The sequence below is a fragment of the Acanthisitta chloris genome, unplaced genomic scaffold (genome assembly GCF_000695815.1).
Source record: "Acanthisitta chloris isolate BGI_N310 unplaced genomic scaffold, ASM69581v1 scaffold4878, whole genome shotgun sequence".
Lineage (NCBI taxonomy): Eukaryota > Metazoa > Chordata > Aves > Passeriformes > Acanthisittidae > Acanthisitta > Acanthisitta chloris.
The window spans coordinates 45,431-64,177 of record NW_008687454.1 but is presented as its reverse complement, the minus strand read 5'-3'; the positions used below and the strand labels follow the sequence as shown (position 1 = coordinate 64,177).

Below are 18,747 nucleotides of genomic sequence, written 5' to 3'. Positions count from 1 at the left end.
TATGACTTGTCGAAGAATCATGCCAGAAAATGGTACCATGTAGCTTACTGGTAAGGGCAGTAAAAAGGGTAATGCATTACTTTAATCATAATGAACCACTCACTCTTTAACATACTATTTCCAGCTGAAATCAAAGGTTTCCAGCAAAAATGCCTCTATGGACTGTAAGCATCTTACAATTCTCTCTGCCTTTGAACCCTACTGTGATAGCTGCTTCATTAACATTGTGGTTCCAGTGCAAAAAAAAATCCTCCAGATCCCAAATTTTCTTCCTTTAGACTTTAATCATAATGAACCACTCACTCTTTAACATACTATTTCCAGCTGAAATCAAAGGTTTCCAGCAAAAATGCCTCTATGGACTGTAAGCATCTTACAATTCTCTCTGCCTTTGAACCCTACTGTGATAGCTGCTTCATTAACATTGTGGTTCCAGTGCAAAAAAAAATCCTCCAGATCCCAAATTTTCTTCCTTTAGACTTTTTCTTTCATCTTTTTTTTTTAGTGTTCTGTAAAGCTTGAGTCTTCTGTTCATCTACCTGGACATAGTCCACTCTCTGTTCCTCAGAGAGAAAAGGTTTCTGTGGGACAGAGAGGAAAAAACCAACGTATTAATTTTAGGGTTGAAAAGGGATGCTAGCAAAACTTGGCTTGATTTTTCCCTTTTGCCTTTTCCTCGTTCCTTGATTGCTTCACTTCACCTTGAAGCTCACAGTGACATCAGCTGACAAAAGCATTGCTTTACAGCCTGCTTTAGCTATAATTATCCATCTGTCACCCTGTCACTCAGCCCAGCACAGCAAGCAAGGGAAACATGCTGTGCTGGCTATTTCCATGCAGATAATCATTCTCTCCTCATCTGAGTGATCCTGCTGCAGGGATAACCTAACTGCATTTTACCTACAGGGAGGGTTTAAATAAGAAAGCTTAAGAGTCTTGAGTCTTTTGTATCTAGGAGTACTGGCTGCTGGAGAAAATGATACAAAGGACATAAAATGACCTAAACTGACAACAGGTCATTGCTTTGCAGTGGTACCTACCCACTACCTGGGCATGTTAGAAGCTCTTTGGAACAAGGAATGTATTTTGTCAGCATTGCAAAGGAAACTGAAATGGTTTTGGTGATGCAAGAATAAAGATGCACATTTTGCCAGGTTACAAGAGAGGGCACGGTTTTACCCCACGAATTTATCATACGTTGCAAACTTGTTACTGCAAAGAGATTTGGGAGAAATCTACCAGGAAAGGCTTTGTGGAGACTTTATGAAAATGAAAGAGCATGCAGAGAGCCTGCAGGCATCAACCAGCTTGCCCACAAGCCCTCATGGCTGCATATCCCAGAGCAGTCTCCTGCACTCTGCCAACCTCATATTAACAGCATCTATGTGAGTCACGCTAAGGACACCTCGTCATCACCCTAGCTGTGCTTTTATTATATTAATCTTGAGCCTGCCACAAATGCAGTCTGCTGGAATCATGAATGGCTTCATCATGACACTTAGGGCACCTATCAGAGTGTGACCCTGGGTCCTGATTTCCTCCCAGCACACAAAAAGGAGGCTGTTTTTTTTTTCTTCAGATGACTCGTACCTTCTGCACAGGGGATGGGGAAGCAGAATTAAAATCCAGTGCTAAGTAATCAAGGTTAGATTTTCTTGTCCATGGAAAAGCACCACTGTATGGAGATGTTGCCTGTCTGTGTTCCTGTCAGGAAAGAAGAGAAACTTTTAATGCTCTTAAAACATGATCCTAAAAGCAAACAGGACCACGACTGTGAGCTGGGAAACTCACCTGGCAGAACACACATGAGAGTGGTCAGAACACACATCATTTTCTCTGAGTGTGTTTGGTTACTAACCACAGCATAACACTGATAATTATGGGATGGCATAACAAAACTATGAGAACCTTTTTCTCCTGGTAATTATGGCAAAACGAACAAACCAGGCTGATTTACACACAATTTCATCAAGAAGGACTTGTGTCCAGCTTTTCAACCCAAGCCTTTGGAAGTCTCAGATATCAGGGGTGTCCTCTAAAACATCATCATTCAATGAATTTGAAGAAATTATGAAAATTCTCTTCAAATTTAGCAACTGAAAATTAATCTCATGAAAATCACAGATGTGAAAGGGTTTACTTGACTAGAAAAATCAAACTGGGAATGATTACAACTGGAACTGCCCTCCTGAGCAGATTTTGATCTCATAGACAAGTGGGTTAAAATTTGAGATTATGGCTCATGAAGACTGTGGTCAGTTTTGCAATATATTTTTATAGCCATTCCTCTTGGGCTTTGGCTATGGAGCCGAGCCTGTAGACATCGGCCTAGATCAAGGGATTTGAGATCTATTTCCACCTAGGTCTTCTGTAAGATATGGCTAACGAATAAATGAAGAAAAGGAAGCCACAAAGCCAGATGTTCTTCTTTCATGGGATGGGAAGTGGAGTTAGTGCCACCAGCCAAAGCAGAAGCAATAAGAGACTTTAATGGGAGTTCTGTTTCTGCACAATATTTGGTGTGTTTCTTTAGGAAGTGCACGAACGGCTTTCTGTCATTTCCTAGGAGATTTTGCAGGGCACACTTTTAAAAGGTGAAAAGATTTAATTTTCCCTTGCCTTAATGAGTTCTCATGTAAATATGGCTGATCCCTGTGATCTCTTGGAACTGCTCAGCAACATTCGTGGGTGAACAGCTGAGTTCTGCAGAGCAGGAAAAGGGCTTCCCTTATCTCTCTGTAAATTGGTCCCAGTGTCTTTGGTTTAAAACCGTTTCATCATTTTTTTCAAAAACAGAAGGCAAAGGACAAAACTCCTCAACGTTTTTTCTTAGAAAACAAACTTCTACATTCTCCATCAATGTGACAGAGCAGAATAAAGCAAAGGATGGCTGTGTGAAAATGAAGATTACCATATGAATGTAACTTTCTTCCTCTTCTCCGGAAACTGAATTGGCAAATATTCTTGCTGAATTAATACCGTCTCTTTCTGGTGAGATAAAGCTCATTCGATTGCTATGAAGAAAAACACAGGAGAGGTTAAGGAAGCATCTTACAGATGCTCTGAAATGAAGCCAAAGCCTGACACAGTCCATATGGTGAATAAACTCACACTAACGCTGCAGCCTTTATGGAGAGGATGTGCAAAACCACTCCTTAGCTCTAGAAATAATGTGCTATATTGCTGTAAGTGGCTTTGTTGATATTTTTTTTCCCCTGGGATTTATGAAAGTTTGCTATCTGGTAAGACAAAAAGCATAAACATTGCAGCAATTATCCAACAAGGGGCACAAAGACAGCTATCATCCCTTTGGGTAACATGTGCCGACGGGGCAGTTACTTGGCTGTGTGGGTATCCACAGTTTGGAGATGTGAATTAATCAGCTACTGAAGGTACATGCAGGGGAACTTGTCTGGCTTTGCACACAGCGTCAACACATGCTATCTGTGCTATGGAGATGGCTGTGACTCAGACCTTGTACAAGGAAATCTCTTCCACTAACACAACTGTCAGAGGTACATGGTGAGTAAATCACCACAGGAGAGCACAATGGGGTTAGTTAGTAGGAAATCATGTGGCCACTTTGTGACCATGAATGGTATAACTCCTTTTGCTTTATTAGTTCCAGGCATATTTCTTTTTGAGTTTTGTTAGTGTAAAACAAGCAAACTCCCTCTAAGCTCGTTACCCTTCAGGACTCTGCACTTTGTCAGCACTGATTAACCACAGCACTCTGGCAGGGATGCTTGGGAGAGAGGCTATTGGCTTTCCCTAGCAAGCAGTGCCCACGGGCTTAACCAGCATTGGACTGGACAGCTGGGAGAGGGGCTGTGACTGAGAAACTGCCTGTCTTGCAGCTCTTTTGCCCTTCACATGACAACCTGAGGTGGGGGAGTGGAAATGTCCTGTCTGGCCCTCATGCTAGCAAAACTCCATATTTTCTGGAGAGCCTGGGATGTACAGAGGAGATTGGTGGGAATTCTTGACTTTTGCATGCACACTTCACCACAGCTGCTCTCCCCTTAGTGCCAAGATCCCCCCAGCCAGCAGGCTGCAGTCCTCCCCTGCTCATGAGTTCCCTGAAGATGAATCTTCCACTGCCCTTGGAGCCCAACAGTATCATTTGTTCATACTACCTTGGCTTTGGGCTCAAAAACATTTTTTTACCCACAACTCATTTCCAGTGACAAAAAGTCACACCAACAGTTCAAGTCTCAACAGCTTTGTGGCAGTGCAGAATTCTACACCTAGGCTATAAGTCAGGCTGGTATTTATCTCATCAGGTTCTCCTTTGCCATACTAATTTTCAGGAACAGAAAATGGCTCTATCACTTTGAAAAATTATAGTTTAGGCATGCAAAGCTTTTAGGCATTGTAGCAGCCACACCAGAGTGCAGACCAGCTCCAGGCTATTCAAAAGGAACCTTCAAAACAGACTGAGCATCACTGCATGATGCTGAATGCACTGGAGCTGCCCATCGTGAAGGGAGCCTTGCTTTTCAGAGACAGACAAAGCTTGGGGGATGCTGAAAGGAACCCTGGGGAATTTTTGTTTGTGGACTTTGCCAGGAAACTGTTTCTTGTGTGATGTGATAAGTTATTTTTAACTCTTTTCCACAATGCTAATGCTTAAAAGATTGGAATGGCAGGTTTCTTGTTGACTTACTAAGGCACAGTCCACATCCTGGTCACGGCAGGATGCTCCCGGATTGTGGAGAGGTTCCTCAAGTCCAGAGGAGGTGGCCGTGCTGTAAGTAGATAGAAAAGGAACTACATTTCCAATAGCAGAGCTAATGAAAGGTACAGAGTGTTTAGAAAAAATGCAGTTTTATATTAACAGAAAGGAACTAACAGAGGATTTCACAAAACATAGCTGAGATAGCAATCAGTAACAAATGACCTCTTTGGTCAGTGCTGGAAAGCAAGCAAAGTCCCTCAATTACCCCAAGATAACAGAAAAAATACAATGGGCATAAGGAAAGCAAATGCCCCACAAGATCTGTGTGCTTTCCCCAAATCTGCTCTGCACAGGCTAACTTTGAGAGGCTTGTTCAGCCTACAGGCCATAACAAGTTTTGGGCTCTGTTCTAAATAAAAAGGTCCTGCATATGGGGATCATGATCATGTCACTAGTCACTGTACATGTGCCCTTGATTTTCAAAGCCCCCTAAGAAATGATTTGAGCTTGCTTCACTTCTTGGCAATGGTCTAAATTTCTGTCCCCACTTCACAGCAGCTTTCCCTGAACCAATTTCTGAGTAGCCCTGTGGCTCTGCAGCCCCAAGAGCTTTACCATAGGCTAGGTTTAGGCAATTTCTCCACTGCAAAGCTGAATTCTGTCCCCAGTATATCCTCTAGAAGCACAACTCAGATTTTGGAGACGCCACAAAAACCAGGAGTGGAAAATTATCATCAGCAAAAGCATATGCAGGAAATTCCTAATTAAACCAAGACAGCTGTGCCCACCCAACAGAGGTTTAACCAACAGCCCACACATCAAATTTGAGTATTTCAGTGTTTGGATGTCTCGTTCCTGGAAGGTCAGGGAGCTGGTGAGACAGAACTACATGTACTTCAGAGCAGCCTGATTTAGTCTGCTGCCTCTCTTGGCTATGTCCCTTTGCTGTTTGCAGTTGGAGTGGATCTGAGCCAGGCACCATGCTAATACAGTCACCTGGGCTTTGACTGCCAAAGTAGCCATGGACACTCTTCCTCTGCTCACAAACCACACTGCAGACATGTCCTAGGTTACAGTACTATAAGTCTCTTAATACAGCAATTCACAGCAACCCATCTTCTGGAGTGGGAATTGCTTTAAAACATGCCAAGGACACTATCAAAAGAGGCCACCCATGTCCCCACTGGCTGCCATTTGCACTTTGGGTTTGGCCTTACATTTCCTACGAGGCTTGAGGTCCCGGTTCACCGGAGGGGGCTCCACGTCTGAGGGAAGCTCAGGTAATGGGCTGGTGAGTTTTTCAGTGCTGACAACAGGGAAGGTAAAGGTGGCTGAGCCAGGGCTCATGGGGATGTAGCCGTCGGGTGAACAGTCGGAGCCAGGAGCAGAGGGAGAGGTGCTGGGGCGCATGGGCACGTAGCTGTCCTCAGTGCTGTCCGAAGCGGTCGAGTAGAGCGGGGAGAACCGGCAGGGCTTCAGAAGCAAAGGAGGAAAAGAAAGAGAAATGGGTTGATAAATGCATAACCAATCCCCTGCAAGCCAGGAGGTGGTGTGAGCTGGGTACAGATCTGAGCTGAGCCCAGGCCAGGAGAGTTTTGATAGAATCTCTCAGAGAGGTGCAAGATGAAAAGACAAGAGACAAACAGATGAGTTCAGATGTACACTCTAGTTTTGGAGAAGTCCACTTCTGAGCTTCACAAGTCACTGCTGGAAATTAGAATCAAACTTACTGATAACTTTACCAAGTTAAATCATCCAACTTCAGTGAGGCTGCACTTGCCTCTCCTAGCAGTAATTCTGACCTATAAAATGAAGGAGTGTCCTTCATTAAAAAAAACACAAAAAAACCTGAAAGGAGAACATCTGATGAACTAGATTTTTGCAAATGTGGAAGCTGAGAGAGCAGACACAGACCTACAAGTCACTTCTGATTGCTGAGAATAAACACTAGAAAATCATTTCCTGCAGGTTAGTGCTGGCTGAGTGGCAAGAAGGAGTGACTATAAACCTTGCAACCTTCCAAAGGGCAGAAAAATTTCAAGCTGCCCACCACCAGAGCTTACATACACACAGCAAAGGATATCCCACAGAAGAAGTAATCCAGTGCAAGGCAGAGGACTGGCTATGATGTGACATGGTGCTACATGTCTGTCACAGGCTGAGGAGGGAAGCTTTGCACTGACAAAGCCCTGAATCACAGGCACTTTGAGAGCAGACACTTTCCTATGTCCTAAAGAAGAGCTATCCCTCAGGATCATGAAGTGATAGGTTTCTTTAGACCTCTTTTTCAAGGGATAAGTCATTTTCTCTGTTGCACTTTGTCAACAGTCCTGAGGCTACCGGTAACCTTTTTCATAACAGACCTGGCTTCATCTGCTTTAAAAACAGAGTGCTCAGTACTGTGTCCTCCCCCTCCCTTCTCTCCCAAAGGCTTCCTGAGGCCACAAAGCAACAGTACAGAAGTTGCCCAGAGCCAAGCACTTCCATTTTTTTTAATCCTTCTTCTGAACACAGGAGAGGAATAATTGAATATCAGGATGTAAATGATTCACTCTCTGAAGTTTGTCATGTGCCAGTGTTTTAAATTTGTGCAAGCAGAGTACTTACCAAATTCAAGCTAAGCCTCTTATCTCGACTTCTTAAGGAACTGCCTTCCACGTCTGCTGCAAGGAAAAAAAATGTGATAAAAATGTGATAAGGCAGTGCAACCTTACAGAGAGAATTCAGGAGTAAAACATATGTCTTTAAAATAATTAGAGTTTTATAAAGATTCCATAACTCCTAAATGAGGAAATCCAATGACACTTTAGACCGTATCCAACTCAGTAGCATTTCGAGAGTGATTACAACTATTTTAAGTATGATGAAACCAAGGAATATGTTCATGTATAATCCAGCTGTAACTTATGCTTCCTGTAGCACAAGCAGTTGGGGAGAAAGACTGATGTGGGAGCAAGAAAGCAAAAATTTAAACCCAGCTCTTGCTCTAGTACCTTTGTTTTCCCACCTGTCAAATTGGGGAAATTATATGAATTAGGACTGTAGGGACTACTATTTCATGGTTGCTTGGAAAGTTATTTAGAAGCCTCATGTGTAAGGTGCCAGGAAAGCAAGTGTTATTGTACAGAGAGTGCATGGGGGAACTTATGGTAGGAGAAAAATTCTTTGCTTTGTCACTCAGAAGTGCTGAAGCAGCTCAAGCTGATAGGGAACAAACAGCCAGAGAAAGAGTCACCAGTCTCAATGTCCCCTTGTGCAGGATGGCCTTTGTCTTGGTGTAGGTCAATTCTATTTTTCAAGCAAAAGGCAAAAAGCCTAAAATCCAGTGCATAAATTCAGTGCATAGAAGATCAGCAGTGGGAGACGCTTATAACCACTATCCTTTTCTGGAAAAGGATTTTCTGTGCAGAAAATGGCTTCTCTATGGGAGTGCCTTAAACCCCTGCAACCGTGTTAATCCACTCCCTGCTCTCAGGGTGGAGATGTCAGCTACTGCACTGCAGCTGGGGGTACTTAGAGTGGTACCACCAAAATAGGCCAAACAAGAATAAAGCAACACTGTTGGTGCAGATATAGAGTCAGACAGACATAGTCAGTGTCCTGGGACAGCTACAAGTATTTATTATTTTGGCAAAATGATGTTCAGGCACAAGATGCTGGCAGGTGCCAGGATACAGGTGCCTTAGGTGTGTAGAGCTCACCCCCCTTCATGGCACTTGCACCAGCACATGCTGCTTTCACACTGGGTTAATTATACCTGTGCAGCTTTTACAGGTTGCCAAGGGCAAAACGTGAAGTAAATAACTCAAGTGGGGTCACTGTGGGAGCTGGTGAGAAATAGCTGCTTTCTCCCTATTTCTTTTTTCTGATCTCTCTTATTAAACACATTTTAATTCAGATTTTAACCTTTCAAATAGTTCCAGCTGCACTTAGGGTAAGAAAAAGTGGCAGCACTTATTAATTCATTGCTGCCCCCGTCAGGCAGAGATAACCCTGCAGCACGGCAGCACATGACATTTGGCCACTTAATCCTCTTAAAATCATTTTGGTGTAAATTAGGTTGGAGGAACATGGACCAGCTCAAGCCCACTGGCAGCATTGGAGCAGCACATGTGTAGGGGCAAGAGCAGCACCTTTCAGGGAGCAACCAAAATATAGCTGATAATTAAGAATAGCAATTCTACTGATGGGTATTTCTCCAGAAACCTTCCAAGAATTGTTTGTACACTGATGAACAGGCTAACAGAGGTCCCCTTGCTTTAGCTTCTGAGCTTCAAGAGCAAGATCTAACAGCCCCAAACAATGTCTGGTCATTCAAACTACAGGAGTCTAAAGGAGGCTTGTCCTTAAAAACTTACATTTTTTTCCTCATCAAAAATTAAGGTTTTCATATCACTGCAAAATACTTGATGATTTCCAGCCAGGTATCCTAGCTGCCTCCCTCTGTTCTGTGGCTCCATGTAATAAAGTTTTCTCATATTGTGTATGCTGGTTTTTGACACCATGATGTTCTGGGGTTTTGACTCTTATTTTCGTTTTTGATGAGGGTATTTCAGGAACAAGTGGAAAAGCCAGCTCAGCTCAGAGTGGAGCTTGCTCTGCACCCTCACCTCACTCTGCAGCAGCAGGTTTTCAGGCTACCCTGACTGAAGTGCAAGGACAGAGTGGGATTTGTTCAAGGACACACAGAGTCCCTGGTTCAACCAGGATTACATCCCATCCCCAGTGTCTCCCTGACTTCCCGGTTTTTACTCTAAGCTGTGAAAATCCATGCTGCACTTATGGAATGGACTGGATGTAGCAAAGTAGTGCAGCTCCAAAGGCATTTCCCATGCCAAGCCCACACTTTGACCTGCATAAACAGAGAGTCTGGCATTGCCTGATTCAGTGGCTGACTTTTCATTTTGGATTTTCTGCTGCTTTCTTTTTTGGAGATGGAGGGGGGCATGGAAAACTAGCAAGTCATGAGTAACCCTGAAGGGATCATAGACAAATTGCTGCCCATGTGTACACTCACTGAGGGGTCTCTACAGAGCAGGAGCTGAACATGAGGGACTGAACTCTTCCTGCTAATTCTTTTGAAAGAAGCATTTTGCATTGCTTTGGGTGGTATATGATTTTTCAGGGGGGAGAACAGAGAGGTGGGCACCCATTCTGTGCCTGTGAGCATCTCCATCCCTCACACTGGTCCTTCTTCACTGGCTCTTGGCAATGCACTCACCTTTCCAGTTCCTCATGTTGTCCAGGCTGGACAATGAGATCCTCCTGGGCACCAGAGCCACCTGAGCCCGGCAGATCCCTGCATGCCCATTCTGGAGGGCCCCACTGCCCACCTCATCCCCTCTGCGGTCCGAGAAGTGGGTTGGCTTGGGTGGCCGTGGTGGGGGCGTGTTGGACAGGACATCCAGCTGGGTTACACCGTAGGGCAGTGCGTTTTGGCTCTTGTCAATCTGAAAGGTTGGTGTCAGCGGAGTCCCCAGCAGTGGAGAAGAGGAGGAAAAGTCACTGGATGGCCCACTAATGTCTGTGTTCCTGGACACGGTGCTGGGATTTGCCAGTGAGGCCCCATCCTGGTGCACAGTGCCAGCACTGGTCGGCTGTACAAGGTACAAGGAGGGCTGGGACTGTAAGGAGTCAACAAAAACATCGTCCGATGACGTTTGCTCCAAAGATCTGTCTGAATTTGACCAGCTGTCACACCTGCACAGAGACAGAGGTCAGGACCTGAGCTTTCCTTTTCTCCTGGTTGCAAGAACACAGCAAACAAAAACCCAGCCCCACAGTTCATGACAAAATCTGTCCCTTTGCTATGACTGTGGAGGGTCCCCACTGAGCTGGACTGGAAGCTGGGGCAATTTGTGAAGCACCTTGGGCAGTAGCAGGTGTCTGGAAGGAGGCCAAGAGTGAGGTCCCCAGCCACCCACCCTGGAAAGGGACAGGACCAACATATGACACTCGACCGCTAATCTATGCTATGAAAAGCACCCTGTAAATTGGATTAGGCTGGTGGTCCCCTGTTGTGCTTGGGAGCCTACCCTGAGTGGCAGGGCTCAAGGACCAGTGTGCCCCAGTTTCATCACTGGGCAGGGAGAGGGTGGCTCCAACCCAACACACCTGGCCGGCCCCGGACTTACCTGTTGTGGCTGAGCTTGCCCGACTCGCAGTTGGAGAGGAAGAGGTAGTCGGGGAGGAAGACTGACTCTGACTCGCTGGGGGTCTCCTCTGCAGCAGACGTGTCAGCAGCTGCATGGTCGACCGAGAAGGAGGGGTCGGCGATGCGGGAGGTGTGGGTGGAGGCGGCCGGTGACGGCTGTGGGGACGAGGTGGTGTGAGACAGGCTCTCCACTGAACCTGCAATGGGAATGGATGGCCCCGGCTGAGGGACAGCCCTGGCTCACTGCCTCTCCTGGCTGTCACCACTTTGCTTTTGCACCAGGGATGTTTTACCCCAGAGTGGCAGTGAGTCAAGGCAAAAACCGGTTCTCATGGGAGGGGAGCCTGATTTTGCAGCTGCTCCCCCTACCCAAGCTGTCAAATTGAGGGGCTGCAGGAGGTGCTGACCCCTTGCTCTGGAGTTCCCCACTCCTGCAGGGCTGTGGCATCCCTCCTGCAGACAGCAATGAAGTCAGCCTCTGCTGAAGAAAGAGCTGAGGCACAGCAGCCTGTTTTATCAAGTATTTTTTTTAGTATCTAATGCAAATAATTAATTATTCATCTCCAACACTTCAAATTAATGGTGACAAGGAAAGGAATTGATTTCTTCCCACTTTCTAGATCTCAGTGGACAAAACTGAGCTTTGCAGCTTGTGGAGTTGCCAGACAAGCTCTGAACTTGCCTGCAAACTCCTTATGCCTCTCTAGGCTGGACATCAAAGCCACAAGAGCTGTGGTGTAGCTGTTACTGCCCAGCTGGAGGCTTCTCAGCTCTGCTGAGTGAGTAAGTGACACTGCTTTTCTGGAGGCCACAAGGCAGACGGGAGTCTGTGCTCAGTGACACCTTCCCCGGGCGTAACACTCCAGTCCCCCCAGCACAGAGCAGGGTGCCAGTGGGAGAGGAGTGGGGCTGGGCCGCAGGCAGTGGGGCTGGCCCAGAGCTGGCTGCCTGCTCAGACCACCAAGGCCACCTTCACTGGCAGCACGTGGCCAAGGCACTTCATGCCCATCTGGCCTGAGCACTGCCAGGCAGCTGAGACAATTCTGGTTCTGTTCCTCTCCCAACCTCTGTCCCTGCTAGGGATCTGTGGACACTGGGCAGGAGGCATGAAGTAATGATGGCTGAGGCACAGAGAATTAAGGCTAAACACAGCCTCTGGCCCAGCTTTTAGGGTATTTCACTTCAAAAATTCAAGTCCTCAGTGCAAGTTGGACCTCCTACCATGAAAGCTGTGGAGTGGGAAGAATGACTTTGCAGAGCAGGTTCCCAAAAGCACATGTTCCTGGCAGCAAGCTCAATGGCGGCACTGAGAGCACAAGTCCTCAGTTAGAAAATATGATTTTTCTAACGAAGTTTCAGGTTTCTGCATGGTGGTTCCCTCAGCAGGGCTGCACAGGGACCAGGCAGTGCTTAGGGGGTGCCCCAGCTGTCCCCGACACCTGCAGAGCTCGGCAGTGTGTGCCCATCTCTCTGGCTGAAGCACAGACACTGCCTGAGTCAAAGCTGCAAAACACTTCTTCAAATGCAGCAAAAACAAACATGAGAAACCAACTACTGATGATAAAACCACACCAAGCATAAACATGCCTTCAAAGTGTAGCAAGATGGCAGATTTCTCTAACGCTGATAACCAGAATTTGCTGGAAATGCTGGGAACCAGCCCCTGACCAGCTGCACTGTGCCAGATCCTGCACTGTGTGATGAGGTTCTGAGATCCTCTGGCAGGTCCAGCCTAGTCCTCAGCTCACAAGAGCCACGAGCCTTGGCACTGTACCAGGTTGTTACAGTCACTTCTCAGCCCTGGGAGGTGATGGGTACATGTACAAGCAGAACAGGATGGATGGAGAGGGCTGCCAAGACTTGGGTGGTTAGACAGCAACATCACTAAACAAACTAAACCCTCTTAGGCACATGGTGCAATTGTTGGGGCTGTCCTGTGCAGGGACAGGAGTTGGGCTCGATGATCCTTGTGAGCACCTTCCAACTCAGGGACACAGAATGCTATGCCAGCCGTAGCAGACTTCACCCCTCATCTTTCTGATCACAGTCAGAAGAAGAGTAAAACAGCTGATCTTTCCTCCCTGCACTATCCCACACCTCATCCCTTTGAGCTGGGGAGAGAGCTGCCTCTTTCCTCCCTATATACCAGTATTGACTCAATGCTGCTTCCTCCCATTAGCTTGGAGGTCTGGGGCAGTGGTGGGCCTCAGGTCAGCAAAGCACATAATGCACGTGCTTAAATTCATGCTTAAGCAAAGGATTTGCTTTAATTTTGAGCAGGTGCTTATAGCAGCAGGGTTTCAGCAGTAAGCATCTGGAAGGAATGATTTTTACAGGGTTTCACATTTGCAAAGCAGAACTAAGGGCTGCAGCCTTCCCATATGAAAAATAACTTTTGTTCATCATGCTGGCTCAGACAGTAACTCTGCTTTCAAATCTTGGACTTGGAGAGCTGTCTTGCAAGCTGACGATGATCAAATGTGCACTGGGCTAACTCCCTAGGGATCTCAGAAAAGCATGTTCACATCACCATCTGACTACGTTAAAAAAAGCCCCAACAACTAAAACTGCCACAATGCATAAGAAAGAAATTAATGACATTCTGGGTTATTAACACAGAGAACGAACAGGCCTGAACTCCATCTGGTACTCACAGGGTTTAGCCACGGATTATCCCATCAGGAAAGGCTGTCAGCTGCAGACCACATGGCAACTGTTGTGAGCAGGAGGGAGGGATGGGGACAGCACAGACCTGCCCTTTTCTAACCTTCAGGGGCTGAGGGACCTGCAGCCAGCTCCTAACAGACTGTCCCTGTCCCTGCCAGCTCTGCTAGTAACCGAATCGGTGTGCACTAAAGCTGTACCGACAGCAGCTGGGCAGAATAAATTATGCATGGCTACTTTCAACAGTGAGAAGGCAGAGAATAGGTTGGGTGCCTGCCCTCCTCTTTGCCAGAGAGACAGCAGGAGGCTTCAGCTGCCAAAAGAACTGTTTTGGTGGGTAATAGCCCAAAACTTTCTGTCCTGCAATCATGGGTAAAGCCACCACAGAGGATGCAGCGCAGAGACTTTTCCTATCAATGCAGGGCCATTGCTTGGAGAAACAGACCCCCGCCCACCCCTCAGAAATTGTTATGGTACAACAGCAGTGCAGGGACACGGTGAAATAGGGAGGGGTCCTGCTCATAGCAACCCCCCAACAAGGCTGCATGGCCATACCAAGAGGTAGAAATGCCACCCACCCCTCCTGGCAGAGACTGACATCAAACATCAGCCTTGAGTCTGTGCAGTTGAGAAAGGATTTTATCCCACTGAGAGGCGAGTGTGGAGGGAGTAGACCCTGGCTCCCCTTGCTCCCAGCATGCTGCCCTGGCTGGCAGAGATGCTTTACAGTGTGGCTGCAGCAAGGTCCTGGGGAATCAAACAATCTCTGTGCCATGGCACGGTCTGTGCACACTGGCAAAAGAAAAAACATTTAAGGAGGCAAAGAAACCATCAAGAGGAGCAGGCAGAATGGAAGAAGGTCCCAGCAATGGGTGAGGATGGATGTGCATAACAACAACCAGAGGTGAGGGAGAGGTGGAGGAGCAGAAATGATGTAATCCAACTGTCAGCAGCCAAGAGGGACCCAAGGGTAACCTGTTCCTTACAGTGATCCTGCCAATACCCTGGTCCATGTGCTGTGCTGGGAAGACACCAGTGAGGGAGTCTCCCCAGGGACATCAGGCTCCACTGTGGCCCTAGGTGCTGTGGGACACAGTAGAGCAACAGGAGAGAGAGAGAGATAAGCAAGGATCTTCAGGAAAGGGATGCATCCAGAAGGAGCAAGGTGTTTACATGGGATGTAAACCAATGGTACAAGCAAGATTTTACACAGAAACAGTAGGAAAACAGGGAGCAAGGCCTCTTCCTCTCCCCTCCAGCTGACTCCCCAAAGGTGCCAGCTCCCCTGCCATTTACAGCACAGCCAGCAGCAGGTTTCTTGTGGCAGCTGAGTGCTGCAGTGTGCTGAGTGCTGCTGGCAAGTCCTTCCCAACAGCCTCCCAGGTGCTTCCTGACATCTGCCTGGGGCTTGCATTGCGCCTCTGTCTCTCAGCCGTCCCCTCCTCTCCTGCTGACTACAAAGCTGTTCCCACAGGAGCTGTGGCTTTGGTAACTCCATTCTGCATCTGGCTGCTTACACAGCAGACCTCTGGTGATGAGGACCTGACGGTTTGTCCAGCTTCTTTGCAACTGGAAGGGACTAACTGTGAACAACAGGATGGTGTTTAAAGCTGAGTCACTATGTAAACCTGTGGCTGCACTTTGTGCATTAAGCAGAGAAAGCAGCAGATTGGGTTTTGGCCTCAAAGTCACAGCAAAAATTTTCAGACGTGCACAGATTATGAGTGATTGATTTCACAATATATAATATTGTCTTTTAGCTTCATTTTAATATGCAGAAGACCTGATTAAAATTTTCTGCAATTGATGTGTCTTTCCATTGATGATTCATATCATGGACTATTATTTTTTTAACACAGTAGCATTCAAGTTAAAAAAGCATATGGCACTTAATAGGGCTTTTGTAGTCTAATGTTAATTTTTAAGGGCAATTTGTTTAAACCTACAGGCTCTTGGGGGATTCAGGAGCTTCTGAAAAGCTGAAGCAATTAGCAACTGTTTGAAATGTGATGTACAACTTGTGGAGCTGTGCAGACTGAAATCAGAGGATCTGAATGTGCCTGGAAGCCTGACCTGAATACACCCCAGACCTGAGCTCACCGGCATGAGCTGCAGGATAAACACAAGCTCTTACGAGCTATTTGGCATTAGAGATACAGTTAGTGCATGTCTGGAAGCTTAGCACACACTGTCCGTGATGAGGGCACTAAGTTCAGGTGCCAGACTGTGCTGAACCAAGGCAAATGCTCTGCACTGCTGAACTTCTTGGTGTGAATATCTGCCTTGGAAAGCTGGGATGTCAGCCTTCCCAAATGCTGCTGCAAGAGCTGCCATTTCTCATCCATCAGTGTCCACAAATCTTTGCTGCAAGAGAAACACCACTGTGTAATGCTCTGAGTATTGCTCATGTGCAAGACTTACAAGTTGCAGCAGCATAACAGAACAGGCAATTCTCAGTATAAATGCATCTATCCTGGGATGGCCACTGTCTTAGGCCCTCTGCCATAGATCACGTCCCCCTATGCACATCCTCACAGTGCCAAGAGAAGTCTGCCTACACGTTTGAGAGATACAAATTATTCTTCTCTTTTCTGTTGCACATGGAAGGACTTACCTACCTTTCAGACTAATTGGTAAAACTGTATCTAAAATAATCCTGTGCCAGAAGTAACAAGGCAAGAGCAATGTCTGAGAGTCAACAAGGACAGAGCAGTAGGAAGATGGTTACTGAATATCTTTATTACATCCAAGCTCCAAACAGCTGTAGACCTCAATCCCTCAAAGTTACCAGCTCTAGTTTGGATTTTTCATTTATAGGCAGCTTGTACTGACACATAAAAATCTGTCAGCACGTTTTCCTGGTGGTTTCTAAAGTGACTTGGCTAAAAACCAGACATCACCTTTGTAACAGGACCACTGCAGTGTTATTCCCACTCCCACTTCCCTCAGAAGAAACTACTCAAAAGAAGGTTAAGGAATGCCAGAAACCATGACAGATTAAAATAAAACCTCTCCTATAGCCTTTTGTTTCCTTTCAAGTTATGAGGTTATGCAGCAGCTGCAGACACCAGTAGCACTCTGAGTGCAGCAGCACAGGGACCATGGCAGGATAACCTGCCTCGCCACACTATGATACCCCCAAACATATTACTGCCCTTGGGATCAAGTCCCTCCATTGCCACCCTTTTCTGCCTTTTATCACATCGAAGGACTTTGTTCTGACTCACTTCCTCTAAAACTCTCAAATTGCTGCTGTATCTGCCCCTTGGAAATGTCAAGGGAAAGACAGATTGCTGTTATCTGAGCCCGACTGTCTCATTTAAAAGGTAAGTTAATGATGATACAGGTCCTGACTTTAATTACTGGCTACATCCATCCTAGAGTGGTTAATTTTTGGAAGCTTTCCAAGAAAAGCCCTGCTGAGTATATACAGGTGTAGGGCCTGGCAAAACAGCTGCCTTTATGCTTCATGGGCAAGACTATCTCTTAAGTCTAGACACACACTCTAACACTCTCCCATCCTCTGCCTTTTCTTTATTTTCTCTTCTCATTAACAGACTAAGGCAGCTTAGTATTTTTGTCATTGATTTATGTACATGCATATACACCCAAGTCTGCATACATTCCACATCCAGCAAAGCCTGAGAAAATGGGAGTTTTGCAGGACACTTTCTTGGAACAGGTGTCTTACATTAAGCCAAACTAAATAAATACAAGACATGTAATGAAATAAATGGCCCCAGAAGATAACAGTCAAGTCAGTTTTTCACATAAACAGTACCTTTTCTTATTAAGAACCTGCTGTTTGTTCTAGCAGGAATTGCTTCATCAAAGTGAGACCGAGCAGCCAGCTAGTATTTCCACCCAGCAGCAGTGAGGTCCCTGAGAACGTTCAGATCAGGGTTTAGCAGCATCTCACTGTGGAGCTACAGGAATCACAGTCCTACACCACCTGCCCAGTCCAACCAACCAGAAAGGTCTATGCCTCCTTTCACCCCTGGTCATTCTCCCAACCCCCAGGACGAGCATGATCCTACCTGTGCCATCTTCTAGATGCCCAAAGTTACAGATCTGGCTGATATTGTGCACCCAGATCTGCATCTCCTCTTCAGTCTTGGCTACCAGGTAGAAGGTGCGGTAGGTGGTTCTGACAATGAAGACGAAGTTGTTCTGAAATTCCTTCTTGATGAAGTTGGGCCCCGAGTGCTTCAGCACTTCACATTCATTGAGGTCGATGATCCGAATGGGTTTTTTGGAGTGGTTGTTCCTGTAGTACTCCAGCACATCTGGGTTCCCGCTCATGCGGCCTCTGCGCAGCACGAACCAGCGCTTCCGCCACGCCTGCAAATGGCACAAACAGGGCCCTTTCAGTGTCAAACATCTAACACATCAACCAGCCCACACACAGAGTTATCAAGGTTGGAAAAGACCTCCAAGCTCATTAAGTCCAACCATCAACCCAGCACTGCCAAGCCCAGCACTAAACCATGTCCCTAAGCACCACGCCTGCCTGTCTTTTGAAGACTTCCAGGGATGGTGATTACACCACTTTCCTGGGCAGCCTGTTCAATGACTGACCACCCTTTCAGTGAAGAAATTTTTCCTAATGTCCAAACTAAACCTCCCCTGACACAACTTGAGGCTGTTTCCTCTTGTCCTGTTGCTCGTTACCTGGGAGAAGAGACTGACTTCCACCTTGCTCCTTTCAGGTAGTTGTAGAAAGCAATAATGTCCCTCCTCAGCCTCCTCTTCTCCAGACTGAACAAATCCAGTTCCCTCAGCTGCTCCCCATAGGACTTGTGCTCCATGCCTATTTTCTTTCAGGTTTTATAGGTGTTTTGACAGGCTGAACAAATTGTGACTTTGATGCATTTGCTATCAGCTTGCATTTGAGGTAAGAAAAAAGGCAGAGTGTTTTTGGAGGTCAAGAGGAGCAAGACTTCTCCCTTCCCCTCGCCCTCAGCATGCTGGCATGGTGCAATTCAAATGATCTGATACTTCAGCACCTCATCCATATATGAGATTATAACACATTTAACTTAGTAAAATGAAAACACTGAGGACTTGCACATATCTGGAAACAAGTGCCTTTTGCCCAGCAAAGCTAAGGGTTCCAAATGACCTGTGCAGCTTCCCTCCTATGAAAACAGTGCTAATAAAAAGCTGTTAATGAGCTGCTGGTTACTTCTGAAAGCCCAGAACAAACCTTAAGGGAGTTGTAGTGCTAAAAATTGAACAGAAAATTTCAACA

The 18,747-nt window shown here is 46.3% G+C and overlaps 1 protein-coding gene across 1 annotated transcript; it reads right to left on the bottom strand.

Moving 5' to 3' along the window:
* Positions 1 to 488: 488 nt before the first annotated feature.
* Positions 489 to 17,837, bottom strand: GAB3 (GRB2-associated binding protein 3; the record flags this gene model as incomplete). The annotated part of the gene is made up of 9 exons (XM_009080585.1): positions 489 to 581; positions 1,591 to 1,704; positions 2,912 to 3,014; positions 4,667 to 4,748; positions 5,896 to 6,151; positions 7,286 to 7,341; positions 9,900 to 10,378; positions 10,813 to 11,029; positions 17,534 to 17,837. Coding segments are annotated over 9 exons (1,704 nt in total), but the record flags the coding sequence as incomplete, so codon positions are not given.
* Between the last annotated feature and the right edge of the window lie 910 nt (positions 17,838 to 18,747).